This window comes from Amblyraja radiata, chromosome 2 (assembly GCF_010909765.2).
Source record: "Amblyraja radiata isolate CabotCenter1 chromosome 2, sAmbRad1.1.pri, whole genome shotgun sequence".
Classification (NCBI taxonomy): domain Eukaryota; kingdom Metazoa; phylum Chordata; class Chondrichthyes; order Rajiformes; family Rajidae; genus Amblyraja; species Amblyraja radiata.
The window spans coordinates 3,556,438-3,574,651 of NC_045957.1; the positions used below are offsets into that span (position 1 = coordinate 3,556,438).

Below are 18,214 nucleotides of genomic sequence, written 5' to 3' on the forward strand. Positions count from 1 at the left end.
CTGTGATATCTTAAGCTCAGTCACAGAATACGAGTTGACTCACTGTTGACTGGAAATCGACTGCACAGTGTACTCATTTACAATCCTCCAACCAAAGGTGGCGCTATTATAAATCCTCCCACCTTAATGAAAAGGTTAGCGCCTTGTTGACATTTTTGAATATAACTTTGTTGACATTTTTGAATATAATAAAGCGGTATGAATTTATTACAATCTGTCTGATAGTTGTATATAATCTGAATAAAATGAGGGCATCATGCATGTATGTTGCATATATAATGATATGTGCATTTCACAAACTAAACTTCACAAATTAAACTTAACCACTGGATATTTCCTTCTTTCTGGATATCTTCCCCGACCAAACGTTTCTGACTGTTCAGAACCACATGGACTCATTTTTGATCGAGTCAAGCCTTCCTTTTGATCTACATTCATAGATTCCAGTCCATCAGTCAATTTTGTTTGACTGTCAACCACACTTGAACTTCCATTTCCAGGCTGGTTCAATCTCTCACTATCTTGTGTACCTTCTTGTACCATTTCTGGTTCATCCGTTGGTACCTGTACTTTAGTGGTAACCAAATTATCTGACTCGTCTAATTGATCTGGTTGTAAACCTGTCTGAGCTTGCATAGGCATGGTCAATGTGTACTTTTCTCACCTTCCCACTTCCAAACATCTTGACCAAGTATATCCGTGATCCGCACTTTCTCACTACTCTTCTAGGTAACCACTTTACCCACTTGCGATGATAGTTTTTCACCTTTACCTTCTGATTCAACTCAACACTCCTTTCCTTTACTCTACTTCTGTCATTATATGTTTTTTGTTTCTCTTCTACTGTTTGAGCCAAGTTTGGTTTCAACAGTGAAAACCTTGTTCTTGGTTTTTTCTTCAAGAACAGTTCAGCTGGCGTTTGACCAGTAGTGGTGTGAGGTGTGTTTCGATATGTAATCAGTAGTTAGCCAGTTTGTAAGGCAGAGACAACTGTCTTTTCTTTGGATTTGGATCCAGCAGTTGTTTGACTAATGTACGCTTCACAATTTGCACTGTGCGTTCTGCTGCTCCATTTGAAGCGGGATGGTATGGAGCGACTTTAGTGTGTTTTACACCATTCCCTTTCATGAATTATGCAAACTCTTGTGAAGATTTGGCACGAACTTCCCATAATGATGCACTAATCCTAAAATGGATTGTATCTCAGATATGTTTCTGGGAGTGGGCGCATTCTTGATCGCATCAACTTTACCCTTGGTGGGGTGTGGACAATCCTTGTCTATTTTATGACCCAAGTACTCTACGGAGTTCTGAAAGAACTCAAACTTCTGTGCCTTCATTCTTAAAGCCCTGTCCCATGGTGCGAGTTCTTTCCAAGATCTCTCCTGAGTATTAAAAAAATCAAACTCGTGGTAAGCGGGTACGTCGGAGCTCGGGGACATCCCTTAGCGCTAACGGCAGATACTCGGGAAGACTTGCTAACGGCAGGTAAGCACGGGAAGACTCATGAAGATTTTTCAACATGATGAAAAATGTCCACGAGAGCTCCGAGTACCGACGAGTGGCCATTACCGTAAATCTCCAAGTTCGAATCAGGCAAACTCGGGAGAACTCTTGGAATGAACTCGTACCATAGGACAGGGCTTTTACAATGTGTGTTTCAAGGCGTTTGAGTACCACCTCCAACCTTTCATCATGTGTCTGCCTGTCAGGGGCTGAGCTGAGGATGTCATCCAAGTAACACACCACATCTTCAATTCCCTCTAGAATTTGTGTCATCACCCCCTTGCAACATCCCTGGGGCTGATGATATGCCAAATGGGTGTCTAAATCCCAAATGCGTGTTGATAGTCAGCTTGGATATAGATTTGTCATATACACCTTACTGCAATTAGGCAATTGTCATCCATTTTTGTGAAGACTTGGCCACCTGTGAGGGTGCTAAACAAACCCTCTGCCATTGGTAGGGTATCTGGTTTGCTACCTTCAAGTACCTGGTTTACGGTCACCTTATAATCCCACAAAGTCTAACATTACCATCAGGTTTATGTTCAACTACAATGGATGTTGCCCATTCACTACTTTCTACCTTACTGATAATGTTCTCAGCCTCAAGTATTTTCAGTTCTTTCGCAACCTTGTCCTTAAGTACATAGAGCACGGCCTGGAATTTGACTCAGCTTCCCCCTATACACAGATTCTGGAATCATGCTCACAGATGTTCCTGTGTCGACTTCCATGCTAACATGAGCTCCATTCAACTGGACTTGCACGAACACCCGCACACGAGTTGACTCATTGGTGACCGGAAATCGATTGCACAGTGTAATGTGGTTTATTCAATCATTTACAATCCTCTGACCAAAGGTGGCGCTATTACAGCTACATCCAAGTATTTCCTATCAAAGATCCTATAGCGAAGCAAGATAGACCACTCCTGCTAACTGCAATGGGCTGACGTGCAGTACGCAATGGAGCGGTACGTGGGCCTTTTTTTCATCCATTTCAGTAACCCGACCCGACCCGACTCGCAGTGTAATCAACGTTGCGGGGGAACAGTTTGTGTTAATAAATTATAATTCTGAAAATTAGAAGATTTTTACCAAAGAACTTTGATTTTTACGAGGATGTTTCCGTAACTGGTTTCCGTCTCCGCATTAGTATCTTTGCTCCACTATGGGATCTTTGGTGCGGAGACGGAAGCCGGTTACGGAAGTGGGACCGAAAATTACCCGTGAAACTACCCATGACCGTACTACGTCTTTTTCGTCGAGTGGGCCATCTTGCTCGCTATAAGATCTTTGGTTCCTATACCTTGAGTTCCCTTATCAAATCCAGTTCATTACACAATACTAATTCCATAATTGCCTTTTCCTGGGTAGGCTCCACTACAAGCTGCTCTGAGAAACAATCTCAGAGGCATTCTACAAATTCCCCTTCTTGGGATCCAGTACCAACCTGATTTTCCCAGTCTACCTGCATATTGAAATCTCCCATTGAAATTTCACCTTTCCTACATGCCGATTGTCTGTAACTTGTAAGCTATGTCCTGACCACTGTTTGGGGGGTTGTAATTACTCCCATTAGGGTCTTTATTCCCTTACAATTTCTCAGCTCTACCCACAATGACGCTACATCTTCTGATCCTGTCACCCCTCGCTATGGAATGAATTTCATTCCTTGCCAAAAGAGCTACCCCATCCCCTCTGCCCACCTGTCTTTCTAATAGGACTTGGAACCTTGAATATTCCGCTCCCAGCTCCGATCCTCTTGCAGCCATTTCTCTGTAATTCACACAACATCATACCTACGAATTTCTAACTGTGCTACAAGCTCATGCACTTTGGTCCTTATATTACGCACATATGAAATACAACACCTTTAATTCGGTATTCACCTCACCTCCTCTTACGGGAGGAGATTTCACGGTCCCGATTTTACCCAGACTTACTCTCTTATCGCTTTTTAAACTTGCCATCCTATTACTTCTGGAAACTTCTGTAACTTTTCCTGCACACTCTTTCCCTTTATCTCCACCCTTACACCCCCCCCCCCCCTCTCACCCTCACTATTTAGTTTCAAGCCCCATACGGCCCTGGTTTTACCGTGTGCCAAGAATCTGGTCCCAGCCGGGTTCAAGTGGAGTCTGTCCCGTCGGAACAGTTCCCTGCTTCCCCAATGCTAGTGTCAATGTCCCACAAATTCAAACACACTTCTTCCACACCAGTCTTTGAGCCACATGCTCAAAGCTCTACTCAACAGAACTACTATCTACCTCATCGGAGACCCTTGCACTATCTTTGATTGGACTTGACTGCACTAAACGTCATTCACACGTTTATCATGTATCTGCACACTGTGGATGGTTCGATTGTAATCACGTATTGTCTTTCTGCTGATTGGTTCGCACACAACAAAAGCTTTTCGCCGTACCTCGATACACGTGACAATACCCTACACTTCTGGAACACAAAACTGGTAATTGTGTCCACTTCTATAACGTCATCCATTAGCCCATTCCAGATACAGTGTAAAATATGTCCTTGAGGTCCCTCTTAAATCTCTCTCTTCTCACTTTAAATCTGTGCCCTCTAGTTTTAGAATCCTCTACCCTGGAGAAGAAAGGATGTGAAGCGTTCACTTTATCCATACCCCTCGTGATCTTGTACACCTCATGATCTTGTACACCTCAATATTGTACACCTCAGTAAGGTCACCTCTCGGCTTTCTCCACTACAATGAAAGAAACCACAGAAGGTAGTGGAGGCCAAGTCAATGGTTATTTTTAAGACAGAGATAGATAGATCTCTGATAGATAGACAGGAACTTGGATAGGTTGGTTGAGTGGGCAAATGCATGGCAGATGCAGTATAATGTAGATAAATGTGAGGTTATCCACTTTGGTGGCAAGAACAGGAAAGTAGACTATTATCTGAATGGTGGCCGATTAGGACAAGGGGAGATGCAACGAGACCTGGGTGTCATGGTACACCAGCCATTGAAAGTAGGAATGCAGGTGCAGCAGGCAGTGAAGAAAGCGAATGGTATGTTAGCATTCATAGCAAAAGGATTTGAGTATAGGGGCAGGGAGGTTCTACTGCAGTTGTACAGGGCCTTGGTGAGACTACACCTGGAGTATTGCAGTGGAGTAGTTTTTTACCAAGGGGGATAGTATGGAGTCAAGGTATGTGGAGATGAGTTCGGTGGGGCACGAACAAGCAGAGACAATGGGTCTGCCGGGAGAGCCGGGTTTGTGGTTTTTCAAATCCCTTCCCACCTATGCTCTAGACACCTCAGACACTCTCCGCCACCTCCGCGCATTCCACTCTCTAAGCCCTCACCCCCTCATCTTCACCATGGATGTCCAGTCACTCTACACCTCCATCCCCCACCAGGATGGCCTCAAAGCCCTCCGGTTCTTCCTCGACCAGAGGAGCAACCTATACCCAGCCACTGACACTCTCCTCCGCCTAGCGGAGTTGGTCCTCACCCTCAACAACTTTACGTTTGACTCCTCCCATTTCATCCAAACACAAGGCGTAGCTATGGGCACACGCATGGGCCACAGCTACGCCTGTCTCTTTGTTGGGTACGTTGAACAATCCTTGTTCAATACGTACCAGGGCCCCATCCCCGACCTCTACCTCAGTTACATTGACGACTGCTTTGGGGCCACCTCCTGCACCCACACACAACTGACTGACTTCATCCACTTCTCCACCAACTTCCATCCGGCACTCCAATACACCTGGACCATTTCCGACACTTCCCTACCATTCCTTGACCTCACCATCTCCATCGCAGGGGACAGACTTCTGACCGACATACACTACAAACCAACTGGCTCACTTGGCTATCTGGACTACACGTCTTCCCACCCTGCAAAGAACGCTCCCTCTGCAACTCCCTTGTCAATTCTTCCCTTCCCTCCCGTACCACCCCCTCCCCGGGCACTTTCCGTTGCAACCGCAAGAAATGCAACACCTGTCCCTTCACCTCCCCGCTCGACTCCATTCAAGGACCCAAGCAGTCGTTCCAGGTGCGACAAAGGTTCACCTGTATCTCCTCCAACCTCATCTACTGCATCCGCTGCTCTAGATGTCAGCTGATTTACATCGGTGAGACTAAGCGGAGGTTGGGCGATCGTTTCGCCGAACACCTCCGCTCAGTCCGTAATAACCTACCTGAACTCCCGGTGGCTCAGCACTTCAACTCCCCCTCCCATTCCCAATCTGACCTCTCTGTCCTGGGTCTCCTCCATTGCCAGAGTGAGCAACACCGGAAATTGGAGGAACAACACCTCATATTCCGCCTGGGTTGCTTGCGTCCGGATGGCATGAACGTTGAATTCTCCCAATTTTGCTAGCCCTTGTTGTCTCCTCCCCTTCCTTAACCCTCGAGCTGTCTCCTCCCATCCCCCCACCCTCGGGCTCCTCCTCCTCCCTTTTTCCTTCCTTCTCCCCCCCACCCCCCATCAGTCTGAAGAAGGGTTTCGGCCCGAAACGTCGCCTATTTCCTTCGCTCCATAGATGCTGCCGCACCCACTGAGATTCTCCAGCATTTTTGTGTACCCTGGAGTATTGCATACAGTTTTGGTCTCCTAATCTGAGGAAAGACATTCTTGCCATAGAGGGTGTATAGAGAAGGTTCACCAGACTGATTCCTGGGGTGACAGGACTGTCATATGAAGAAAGACTGAATAGACTTGGCTTGTACTCGCTAGAATTTAGAAGATTGAGGGGGGATCTTATAGAAACTTACAAAATTCTTAAGTGTTTGGACAGGCTAGATGCAGGAAGATTGTTCCCGATGTTGAGGAAGTCCAGAACAAAGGGTCACAGTTTGAGGATAAGGGGGAAATCTTTTAGAACCGAGATGAGAAAAACATTTTTCACACAGAGAGTGGTCAATCTGTGGAATTCTCAGCCACAGAGGATGGTTGAGGCCAGTTCATTGACGATATTTAAGAGTTAGATGTGGCCCTTGTGGCTAAAGGGATCAGGGGGTATGGAGAGAAGGCAGGTACAGGATACTGAGTTGGATGATCAGCCATGATCATATTGAATGGCGGTGCAGGCTCGAAGGGCCAAATGGCCTACTCCTGCACCTATTTTCTATGTTTCTATGTTTCTATTCTTGATTAGAGTGGGTGTCGGGGGTTATGGGGAGGCAGCAGAATGGGGTTAAGAGGGAAAGATAGTTCTGCCATGGTGGTGTAGACTAAATGGTGGAGTAGACTAAATGGGTCGAATTGCCTAATTCTGCTCCTATCACTTATGTACGTGAATGTAAGAAGCCCTAGGTGAGTTTACCGCCCACGCACGGTTCGTGGTTGCCCTACCTGAAATGACCCGATGCAGAGTTCGAGGTAAAGCTTTATTGCCAGCACTGCTCCGTTTGGGGGAAAGGCACAAACAATGTAGTGGATCCCAAACAGAGGAACCAGCAGCATGGTGGACTTCATCAGACGCCTGGAGGAGAGAACAGGAGAGCAGTCAGATATTGGCCACAGGGGCTCCGAATCCAGTCTAGGTCCACTACCTTTAAAGTTCATAACTTCATGTTCCAAGAGCAGAATGAGTCCATTCGGTCCATCAAGATACATTCCTTCCTTACTACCGATATGACTTGCAGATTTTGGGAATCCTGCACCAGCACTCCCAAGTCTCTTCTCACCTCTATTTTATGAATTCTCTCCCCATTTAGAAAAAAGTCTATGCCTTTATTCCTACTACCAAAATGCATGACTCCACACAAGAGGCTGTATTCCATCTGCCTCTTCTCAGTCCACTCTCCCAACCTGTCCACTCAACAAGAGGATATCAGTATAGGAGTAGAGAGGTTCTTCTGCAGTTGTATATGGCTCTGGTGAGACCACATCTGGAGTATTGTGTACAGTTTTGATCTCCTAATTTGAGGAAGGACATCCTTGTGATTGAGACAGTGCAGCGTAGGTTCATGAGATTGATCCCTGGGATGGCGGGACTGTCATATGAGGAAAGATTGAAAAGACTAGGCTTGTATTCACTGGAGTTTAGGATGAGGGGGGGGATCTTATATAAACATATAAAATTATAAAAGGACTGGATAAGCTAGGTGCAGGAAAAATGTTCCCAATGTTGGGCGAGTTCAGAACCAGGGGCCACAGTCTTAGAATAAGACTGAGGTGAGAAAAAACGTTTTCACCCAGAGAGTTGTGAATTTGTGGAATTCCCTGCCACAGAGGGCAGTGGAGGCCAAGTCACTGGATGGATTTAAGAGAGAGAGATAGAGCTCTAGGGGCTAGTGGAATCAAGGGAGATGGGGAGAAGGCAGGCACGGGTTATTGATTGGGGACGATCAGCCATGATTGCAATGAATGGCGCTGCTGGCTCGAAGGGGCGAATGTCCTCCTCCTGCACCTATTTTCTATGTTTCTATTCCTGGGATCAGTCTCGTAAACCTCCTCTGGACCCTCACCAACGCCAGCCCTTCATTCCTCAGATATGGGGCCCAAAACTGCTCACAATACTCCAAATGCGGTTTGACCAGTCAAGAATCAAGAGTGTTTTATTGTCATATGCCTCAAATAGAACAATGAAATGATTACTTGCAGCAGCACAACACAATATGTAAACACTGTAAACAATATAATAAATGAGAAAAAAAACTCAGTGTGTATATATACATTTGCACACATTTACATACACACACACACATATATATATATATGTACAGTATATAAATATATATACATACATAAAAACAAACAAAACAATAATAGTGCAAAAAGACAAAACCCCTAAAGTCTATGTAGTCAATGTCCCAGATTCTATGTAGTTCAGAACTTATTTGGAGGTTGTAGTGGTGAAGAGCCTGATGGCCCGATAAATCTCAAGGATCTCAGGGATGTTAAGTTTTCTCACCTGTACTGCAAGGAATTGGCCAGATGCAGCTCTCTGGGAATCAGTTTTTGAACCAAGATCCTGACGATGTTAACAAAAAGCACCAAATTGATCTGGAAAAGCAAAAAAAGAAGAAGAATCGATATGTGAACAGGCTGATTTAAGGTAAAATTGCCTTGGCCTTGTGAGAGGAGCAGAACAATGAGGCTGGATTGGTGTGTCGGAAGGAACTGCAGGTGCTGGTTTATACTGAAGATAGAAACATAGAAACATAGAAACATAGAAAGTAGGTGCGAGAGTAGACCACCAGGTCCGTCGAGCCCGCACCGCCATTCGCTCATGGCTGAACACTAAACAGACACACTTACCCACAAACAGTAGACACAAGACACAGAACACAAGACACTACCCTCCCCTTTATACCGCTATCACCCCTCTCCACCCCAAAAACCTCGTGATCTCCTGGGAGAGGCAAAAAAACGGATAAAAACCCAGGTCCAATTCGGGAAAAAAATCCGGGAAATTCCTCTCCGACCCCAATCCAGGCGATCGACACTTGTCCAGGAGATCACTCAGGTCTTACTATACTAACCATACCTAGGTCCATATCCCTGCCCTCTCCCCGTAGCCCCTTATCCCCTTGGCAGCTAAAAAACCATCTATTTTAGTCTTAAATATATTTAAAGTTTCTGCTTCCACTGCTCCCTGGGGCAGTGAATTCCATAAATTAACCACCCTCTGGGTGAAGAAGTTCTTCCTCATCTCCGTTTTAAAAGAGCCCCCCCTTATTCTGCAACTATGTCCCCTAGTTCTAGTAAATTGCACAAATAGGCACAAATTGCTGGAGTAACTCAATGGGCCAGGCACCATCTCTGGAGAAACGGATGGGTGACCTTTTGGGTCGGAACCCTTCTTCAGACTGAAAATGTAACAGGAAACTGAGGGGCAACATTTTACCACAGAGGGTGGCAGGAAAATGACATGAGCTGCTGGAGGAGGCAGTTGAAGCAGCTACTATAGCAACGTTTAAGAAACATTTACAGCCTTGCTACAGACTGTACAGAGCAGCTATAGAGCTGTAGTCACACAGTGACTGAGCAGTGGATGATGTATATATGGACCAGTAACGCATTTGACAAGGTTCCTAATGGTAGGCAGGAAGGATGATGTGGATAGTTGCTTCTCGGACTGGAGGCCTGTGTGCCTCGAAGTTCGGTGCTGGGCCCATTACTGTTTGTCATCTACATCAATGATTTGGATGAGAACATACAGGACAAGATTAGCAAGTTTTGCAAATGATACAAAAGTGGGTGGTTTTGCAAAAAGTGAAGATGGTCTTTTTAGATGAGGCAGAGGTTCACCTGCACCTCCTCCAACCTCATCTACTGTATCCGCTGTTCCAGGTGTGGACTCCTGAGACCAAGCGCAGGCTTGGCGATCGTTTCGCTGAACAACTCCGCTCAGTCCGCCTAAACTTACCTGATCTCCCGGTTGCTTAACCCTTTAACTGCCCCTCCCATTCCCACACTGACCTTTCTGTCCTCGGCCTCCTCCATTGTCAGAGTGAGGCCCAGCACAAATTGGAGGAACAGCATCTCATATTTCACTTGGGCAGCTTACACCCCAGCAATATGAACATTGACTTCTCTAACTTCAAGTAGCCCTTGCTTTCCCTCGCTCTCCATCCCTTCCCCCTTCCCAGTTCTCCCACCAGTCTTACTGTCTCTAACTACATTCTATCTCTGTATCGCCCACTCCCCTGACATCTGTCTGAAGAAGGGTCTCGACCCGAAAAGTCACCCATTCCTTCTCTCCATGGATGAAATGAAATGCCTTTATTTGTCGTTGTAAGCACTGCATACAACTAAATTGTTGTTGCCACTCCATTGGTGCATAAAGGTTTTATAAATATTAAAGGTTTGGATGGAGTGCAATTACTCAAAACAGTTCGGGAGAGTTTTCTCCAGCAATATGTAGAGGCCCCACATGTGAGAGGGCAAGTCTTGGGAAATTGTGAGGGCCAAATGAATGAAGTGTTTGTGGAGGAGCCTTTTGGGACCAGTGACCACTCTTCGATTAAGTTAAATATAGTTAGGTACAGAGAGGGCCCACGTGTTAAAATGCCAAATTGGCGTAAGGGCAACTTTGATGGGTATAAGAGAAGGTCTCGCTCAAGTTGATTGGAGCAGGTTGTTTCAGGAGAAAGGAACATCAGCCAAGTGGGATGTTTTTAAATCGGGCTGACAAAAGCTCAGGATATGCACGTCCCCATTAGAATGAAGGGAAAATAAATGGAGGCATTGGTCAAGAATAAGAAGGACGCATGGGACAGGCAAAAGGAGGCCAGGGATAACTCTGGCAGATAGCATTAAGGGCAAACCCAAGATGTTATATACTGTAAATACATAAGGGGGAAAAGGGTAACTCGAAAGAGATTGGGACCCCCCACAGGAATCAAAGCGGTCACCTCTGTGTGGAGCCACAGGAGAAGGGCAAGATCCTCAATTAATATTTCTCCTCTGTATTTACCAAAGAGAGAGACAGGAGGACAGAGGAACTTGGGGCAGTCAATGGAAGTGTCATGAGAGCAGTCAGAGTTACGATCAATGAGGTGCTATCGTGTATGAAGGTAGACAAATCTCCAGGGCCTGATCAGATATATCCGAGGACATTGTGGGAAACTAGAGAGGAAATTGCTGGAGCCCTGGTTGAAATTTACGAGTCGTCCTTAAATACAGGAGAGGTGCCAGAAGACTGGAGGGTGGCAAATGTTGTGCTTCTATTCAAGAAGGGCTGCAGGGGAAATGCTGGGAACTATAGACCAGGGAGAAAAACATTTGTAGTTGGAAAGTTAGCAGAGAGTATTCTGAAAGATAGGATAGACAGGCATTTAGATGGGCAAGGACTGATTAGGGATCATAGTGTCATAGAATGATCCAGTGTGGAAACAGGCCTTTTGGCCCAACCTCCCCACACCATCCCACAATGTCCCAGCTACGCTAATCCCACTAGCCTGTTCTTAGCCCATATTACTCCAAGCCTGTCCTATCCATAATACCTGTCCAACTGCTTCTTAAACAATGGGATAGTCCCAGCCTCAACTACCTCCTCTGGTTCCATACACCCACCACCCTTTGTGTGAAAAAGTTACCCCTCAGATTTTTATTAAATATTTCCCCTTCACCTTGAACCTATGTCCTCTGGTCCTCGATTCCCCTACTCTGGGCAAGAGACTCTGTGCATCTACCCAATCTATTCCTCTATTCATTTTATACACTTCTAAGATTAGTCCTCATCGCCAGCCTACTCAATTTCTCCTTATAGCTCACACCCTCTAGTCCTGGCAACATCCTCATTAATCTTTTCTGAACCCTTTCAAGCTTGACACTATCTTTCCTATAACGTGGTGCCGGAACTGAATAAAATATTCTAAATGTGGTCTCACCAACGTCTTATACAACTGCAACATGACCTCCCAATTTCTATACTCAATACTCTGACTGATGAAGGTGAAAGTGCCAAAAGCCTTTTTGACCACCTTATCTACCTGCGACTCGACCTTCAAGGAACCATGCATCTGTACTCCTAGATCCCACTGCTCTACAACACTCCCCAGAGGCCTACCATTCACTGTGTAGGTCCTGCCCTTGTTCGATGTCCCAAAATGCAACACCTCACATTTCTCTGTATTAAATTCCATCAACCATTCCTCAGCCCACCTGGCCAATCGATCAAGATTCTGCTGCAATCTTTCACAACCATCTTCAAAATCTGCAAACCCACCCACTTTTGTATCGTCAGCAAACTTGCTCATCTTGTCCTGTTTGTTCTCAACCAAATCATTGATGTAAATGACAAACAGTAACGGGCCCAGCACCGAACCTTGAGGCACCATTAATCACAGGCTCCAGTTCGAGAGACAACCTTCCACCATCACCCTCTGCTTCCTTCCTTGGAGCCAATTTGCTATCCATTCAGCTATCTGTCCTTGTACCACATACGATCTAACCTTCCAGAGCAGCCTACTATGCGGAACCTTGTCAAATACTTTACTGAAATCCATGTACACAACATCTACAGCTCTGCCCTCATCGACCTTTTTGGTCACGTCTTCAAAACAATGTATCAGATTTGTAAGACTAACGTCTCAATTTCCCTCATCAGCTAAGCTTCCTTACGTTTGCCTGCTTTGCCCTTCACTCTAACGGGGATGTACATATCCTGAGCTATTATCAGTCCACGTTTAAAATCATCCCACTTGGCTGATGTTCCTTTCCCCTCAAATAACCTGCTCCAGTTACCTTGAGTGAGACCTTCTCTCATACCCTCAAAGTTGGCCTTACCCCAGTTGAGCATTTTAGCATGTGGACCCTCTCCGTCCCTATCCATAACTTTCTTAAACCTAATCGAACTGTGGTCACTTGTCCCAAAAGGCTCCTCCACACACACTTCATTAACTTGCCCTTCCCAATTTTCTAATATTAGATCCAGCGTTGCCCTCTCACGTGTGGGGGCCTCCACATACTGCTTAAGAAAACTCTCCTGAACACTTTGGAGGAATTGCACCCCAGCTAAACCCTTTACGCTATGATTTTCCCAGTCAATATTTGGAATGTTAAAATTCCCTACTACAACAACCTTATTTGACCTGCAGCTGTCTGCAATCTCCTGGCATGTTTGTTCTTCTAATTCCCGTTGACTATTCGGGGGTCTGTAGTGCACCCCCAACAAGGTGATCAACAAGGAAACCAACAATACAACACCCCCCCTCCTCTTTTTCTTTGACTGCTGTCCCTCCTGAAGCTCCCTATACCCCGGAACATTGAGCTGCCAGATCTGTCCCACTCTTAACCAGGTTTCAGTCATGGCTACAATGTCCCAGTCGCTCGTACCTATCCATGCCCTAAGCTCATCTGCCTTACCCGTCAGGCCCCTTGTATTAAAATACGAGCAGTTTAAACCAACCCGCCTTCCTCGCTCTCCACCATTCACCTGCCTATTCTGTCCACTAACCTTTCCTGAACTACCTTCCTTATCTGTCACGTGCCTCTGTCCTGTACGAAATCCCAACCCCCTGCCAATCTAGTTTAAACCCTCCTTAGTCACCCGGACTGGATGGACTGCACCCCAGGGCTCTGAAGGAGGCGGCCTCAGAGATTGTGGTGGCATTAGTTGTGATATTTCAAGAATCATTAGAGTTGGGAGTGGTTCCAGAAGATTGGAATATTGCAAATATCACCCCGCTGTACAAGAAGGGAGCACAACAGAAGAGCGGAAACTATAGGCCGGTTAGCCTGACACTAGTGGTTGGTAAGATTTTAGAGTCAATTATAAAGGATGAAGTTACGCAGTACTTGGAAGTTCACGATAAAATAGGCTGGTCAGCATGGCTTTGTGAAGGGATGATCTTGCCAGACAAATCTGCTGGAGTTCTTTGAGGAAGTTAATGGCAGGACAGTAAGAGGGGAGGCTGTAGATATTGTTCATCTAGATTTTCAGAAGGCCTTCGATAAGGTGCAGCACGTCAGGCTGCTAGGGAAGATGAGAGCCCACGGTATTAAAGGGAAGATACCAGCATGGATAGCGGGTTGGCTGGATGGCAGATGGCAAATATTTGTCATAAACGGCACTTTCTCTGGTTGGCTGCCAGTGACTAGTGGAGTTCCGCAAAGGTCGGTGCTGGGGCCACTACTCTTCACGTTGTATATTAATGATTTGGATAAGGGGATTGAAGGCTTTGTGGCCAAGTTTGCAGATGGTGCTAAGATAGGAGGAGGGGCAGGTAGTGTAGAGGAAGCAAGGACTCTGCAGAAGGACTTGGACAGGTTAGGAGAGTGGGCAGAGATGTGGCAGATGAAATTCAGTAGATCAAAGTGCGCAGTCATGCATTTTGGTAATAAGAATAAAGGCGCAGATTATTTTATAAATGAAGAGAGAATCCAGAAATCGGAGGTGCAAAGGGACTTGGGAGTGCTGGTGCAGGATTCCCAAAATTCGGTGGTAAGGAAGGCAAATTCAATGCTAGCATTTACTGTGTATCAAGAGGACTGGAACACAAAAAGAGAGATGTAATGCTGAGGCTTTAATAGGACGCATTTGGAGTACTGTGAGCAAATCTGGGCCCCATATTTGAGGAAGGATGTGCTGGCTCTGGAGAGGGTCCAAAGGAGGTTTACAAGAATGATTCCAGGAATGAGTTTGTTAGCATATGTTGAGCGTTTGACGGCACTGGGCCTGTACTCGCTGGAGATTAGAAGGTTGAGGGGGTCCTCATTGAAACGTACAGAAAAATGAAAGGCATAGATAGAGTGGATGTCAAAGGTTTCCACTGGTGGGAGAGTCTCGGACCAGAGGTCGTAACCTCAGAATTAAAGGGGGCTATTTTAGAAAGGAACTAAGGAGGAACTTCTTTTGTCAGAGGATAAGTAAGAGCCTGCCCCACTTGGGCGACCTAATCCGCGAGTTCTGGCAAGTTTGCCCTTGACTTATACTCGCAGCATGGTCGACACGAGGTCGTAGGAGGTCTTTGTAACTCTCCTTCATGCTCGAGAGTGATCTCCGCGTCCTCGATGCCTCAGCTAGGTCGCGGCGTTTTTTTCAAAATGTTAAAAAAATGCCCGCGAGTAAAAAAAGGTCGCCATGGAAAAAAATCGATACTTTTTTTACTCGTAGGTTTAGTCGTAGTAGGTTGTAGCAGATCGGCATGTTTGTCGTAGGTAATCGAGGGTAGTCGAAGGTAGTCGAACGTAGTCGTAGATGGTCTTCATCATAGTTGAAGGGAGGTCGAACGAGTTCGAAGGAGATCGTCTTCACTCTCCACTATTCTGTGGCCAATTTTCCCGAAGTTAGTCGTAGCTAGTCGAAGTTAGTCTTCAACATAGTCGAAGGAGGTCGAAGGAGGTCTTCAACGTGACATTTTTTCTCTAAAGATCATCTTCACTCTCCTAAACGCGCCAATTAAGTCGCCCAAGTGGGACAGCCCCTTTAATCTGTGGAACTCATTGCCGCAGAAGCCTGTGGAGGCCAAGTCAGTGGATATTTTTAAGGCAGGGATAGAACGGGTGTCAAAAGTTATGGAGAGAAGGCAGGAAAGTGGAATTAGGAGACAGAGATCAGCCATGATTGAATGGCGGAGTGGACTCGATGACCCGAATGGCCTAATTCTACTCCTATAACCTGTGAACGTGTATGGCAGCAACTCTACCATTGTGCCACTGTGCCACTTTGCTTCTTATCTATCTCCTCCCTTAGACGGCAGTGTGTTCCTCCAAGCTGGGTTTTAAATGAGCCATCTTACTTACTGCAACAGAGGCCACAATTGGTCCTTTGACAATCCACCAATATGGAGAGTCTTCTATAACATCCCAGCACCTAAAAATATAGCAAAATATAAATGAATAATATTTCTTAAGCAGCAATTGATTCACTGTAATCTTAGCACAATGGCCACACTGGCAATATATTTAGTGTTATTCCATAACAGCAGCTAACAGCAGCACAATGATACAGTGGTACAGTGGGACTGCTGCCTCACTGCTGTCATTCAACCTGATCTATTCCTTTCATGATTTTGTACACCTCTATGAGATCACCCCTCATCCTCCTGCGCTCCAAGGAATAGAGACCCAGCCTACCCAACCTCTCCCTATAGCTCACACCCTCTAGTCCTGGCAACATCCTCGTAAATCTTTTCAGGACCCTTTCAAGCTTGAGAATATCTTCCCCGAACTGAACACAATATTCTAAATGCGGTCTCACCAACGTCTTATACAACTGCAACATGACCTCCCAACTTCTATACTCAATATAGACCCCACCCCCCTGAACTAAACTGTGGACTTTGGACTTCATTGGTTGAAGGAACAAAGGGGAGTCGAGAAAGTCATTATTTCACTCAGTTTTATTTTGAGATGCAGCGTGGAAACAGGCCCTTCCATCAGGTTTGAACCAACCAGCAATCACCCGTACTCTAGCTCTACCCTACACTAGTGGTAAGTTACAGAGGCCAATTTGCCTACACACCCGCTCGTGTTTGGAGTGTGGGAGGAAACCAGAGCACCCGGAGAAAACCTGCAGTCGCAGGGAAATCGTACCCACTCTGTACAGACAGTACCTGTGATCACGATCGAACCTGGGCCTCTGGCGCTGTGAGCAGTAACTCTACTGTTGCATCACTGTGCCACCCTTATTTTAGCACAGAAACAGACCCTTTGGCCCACTGAGTCCATGCTGTGCATCGGCCACCCATAGTCAGGATTGAACCCAGTTCTCTGGTGCTGTCGGCAGCATCTCTACGGCCAGACCACCGTTTGTTGAAGTACGATCCGTACATCTTCTTTTACCTTATTACTTACTCTGTGTTCTCAAACTGCAATTTAGTGACCACCCAGGCTGCCGTGCACACAATTGGAACACCTTGAAGAAGAGAAATTGTTTGTTAGCCGCCCAGTGGATCATTGGTTTCTTTCATTTCTGTCTAGAGTCGCGTAGGAGCTACAGAGCGAGACAAACATCAATTCAGGCTATAAACTCTCAGCAGCCAGGAGAATCACAAACATACCATTAAAGACGTGATTTTAGTGGAGAAGGCAGCTCGTTCCACATACACAACACCCTGAAACAGACCCTTCGGCCCACTGAGTCCATGCCAACATTCAAGTACCTATTTCTGACGCTAATTTATTCAGTTTTAGTTTAGAGATACAGCACGGAAACAGGCCCTTCAGCCCACCAGGCCCGCGCCGACCAGCGATCCCCACACATTAACACTATCCTGCAACCACTAGGGACAATTTTTAATTTACCAAGCCAATTAAACCTACAACCCTGCACGCCTTTGTAGTGTGGGAGGATACCGAAGATCTTGGAGAAAACCCACACAGGTCACGGGGAAAACGTACAAACCGTACAGACAGCGCCCGTAGTCGGGATAGAACCCGGGTCTTCGGTGCTGCATTCGCTGTAAGGCAGCAACTCTACCGCTGTGCCACCCGTGACTGCCCTTCTTACCACATTCTCATCAACTCCACTCCCTCCCCCAGAAAGCAACACTTAAACACACGGCTCAGTGGCACAGCGGTAGAGTTGCTGCCTTACAGCGGCAGAGATCCTGACTACAGGTGCAGGTTGTATGGAGTGTGTACACTCTCCCTGTGACCACGTGGGTTTTCTCTGGACGCTCTGGTTTGGAGTGTTAATCGGCTTTGATAAATATTGTAAATTGTCCCTTGTGTGTGTGTGTAGGACAGTGTTAGTGTCACAGGGAGAACGTGCAAACTCACAAGACATTAACCCCTAGGCAAGAGCACAGTGGTGAATTATCAAATGTCAAACAAAAACAGGGAACCAAGAATGTAAATGATTTACAGTTTCAGTGATTTCTAGTTTTTACCTGAGATACTTTGAAATTTAATTTAGTTTTGAGATACGGTGTGGAAACAGGCCCTTCGGCCCACTGGGTCTGCGCCAACCAAAAATCATCCGTACACTTGTATCCTTCACATTAGCGACAATTTACATAAGCCAAAGGAGTGATTAGAGATACAGCTCACTGAATCCATGCCAACCATTAATACCCGTACACTAATTTTATGGTATGCTATTCCACTTTCGCATCCAACACACTCCAATTTTCACAAGCCAATTAACTTACAAACCCTCCCATCTTTGTAGTGTGGGGGAAACCAGAGCACCCAGAGGAAATCCACACAGTCGCGGTGAGAACATGCAAACTTCCTGCAGAGAGCGCCCTTAGTGAGGATCGAATCCGGGTGCTGTCTGTACAGAATTTGCATGTATTCCATGTGACCGTGTGGATTTTCTCCGGTTCT

The 18,214-nt window shown here is 45.9% G+C and overlaps 1 protein-coding gene across 1 annotated transcript in view; it reads right to left on the reverse strand.

Moving 5' to 3' along the window:
- Positions 1-4,097: 4,097 nt before the first annotated feature.
- Positions 4,098-18,214, reverse strand: part of LOC116984552 (growth hormone-releasing hormone receptor-like) — a 39,245-nt gene continuing 25,128 nt past the window's right edge. The window contains exons 7-11 of the mRNA XM_033038736.1: positions 16,739-16,799; positions 15,686-15,755; positions 8,406-8,497; positions 6,842-6,971; positions 4,098-4,112 (exon numbers count right to left, since the gene is read on the reverse strand). Coding sequence (XP_032894627.1) covers positions 4,098-4,112; positions 6,842-6,971; positions 8,406-8,497; positions 15,686-15,755; positions 16,739-16,799 — 368 coding nt within the window. The remainder of the gene's footprint in view (positions 4,113-6,841; positions 6,972-8,405; positions 8,498-15,685; positions 15,756-16,738; positions 16,800-18,214) is intronic.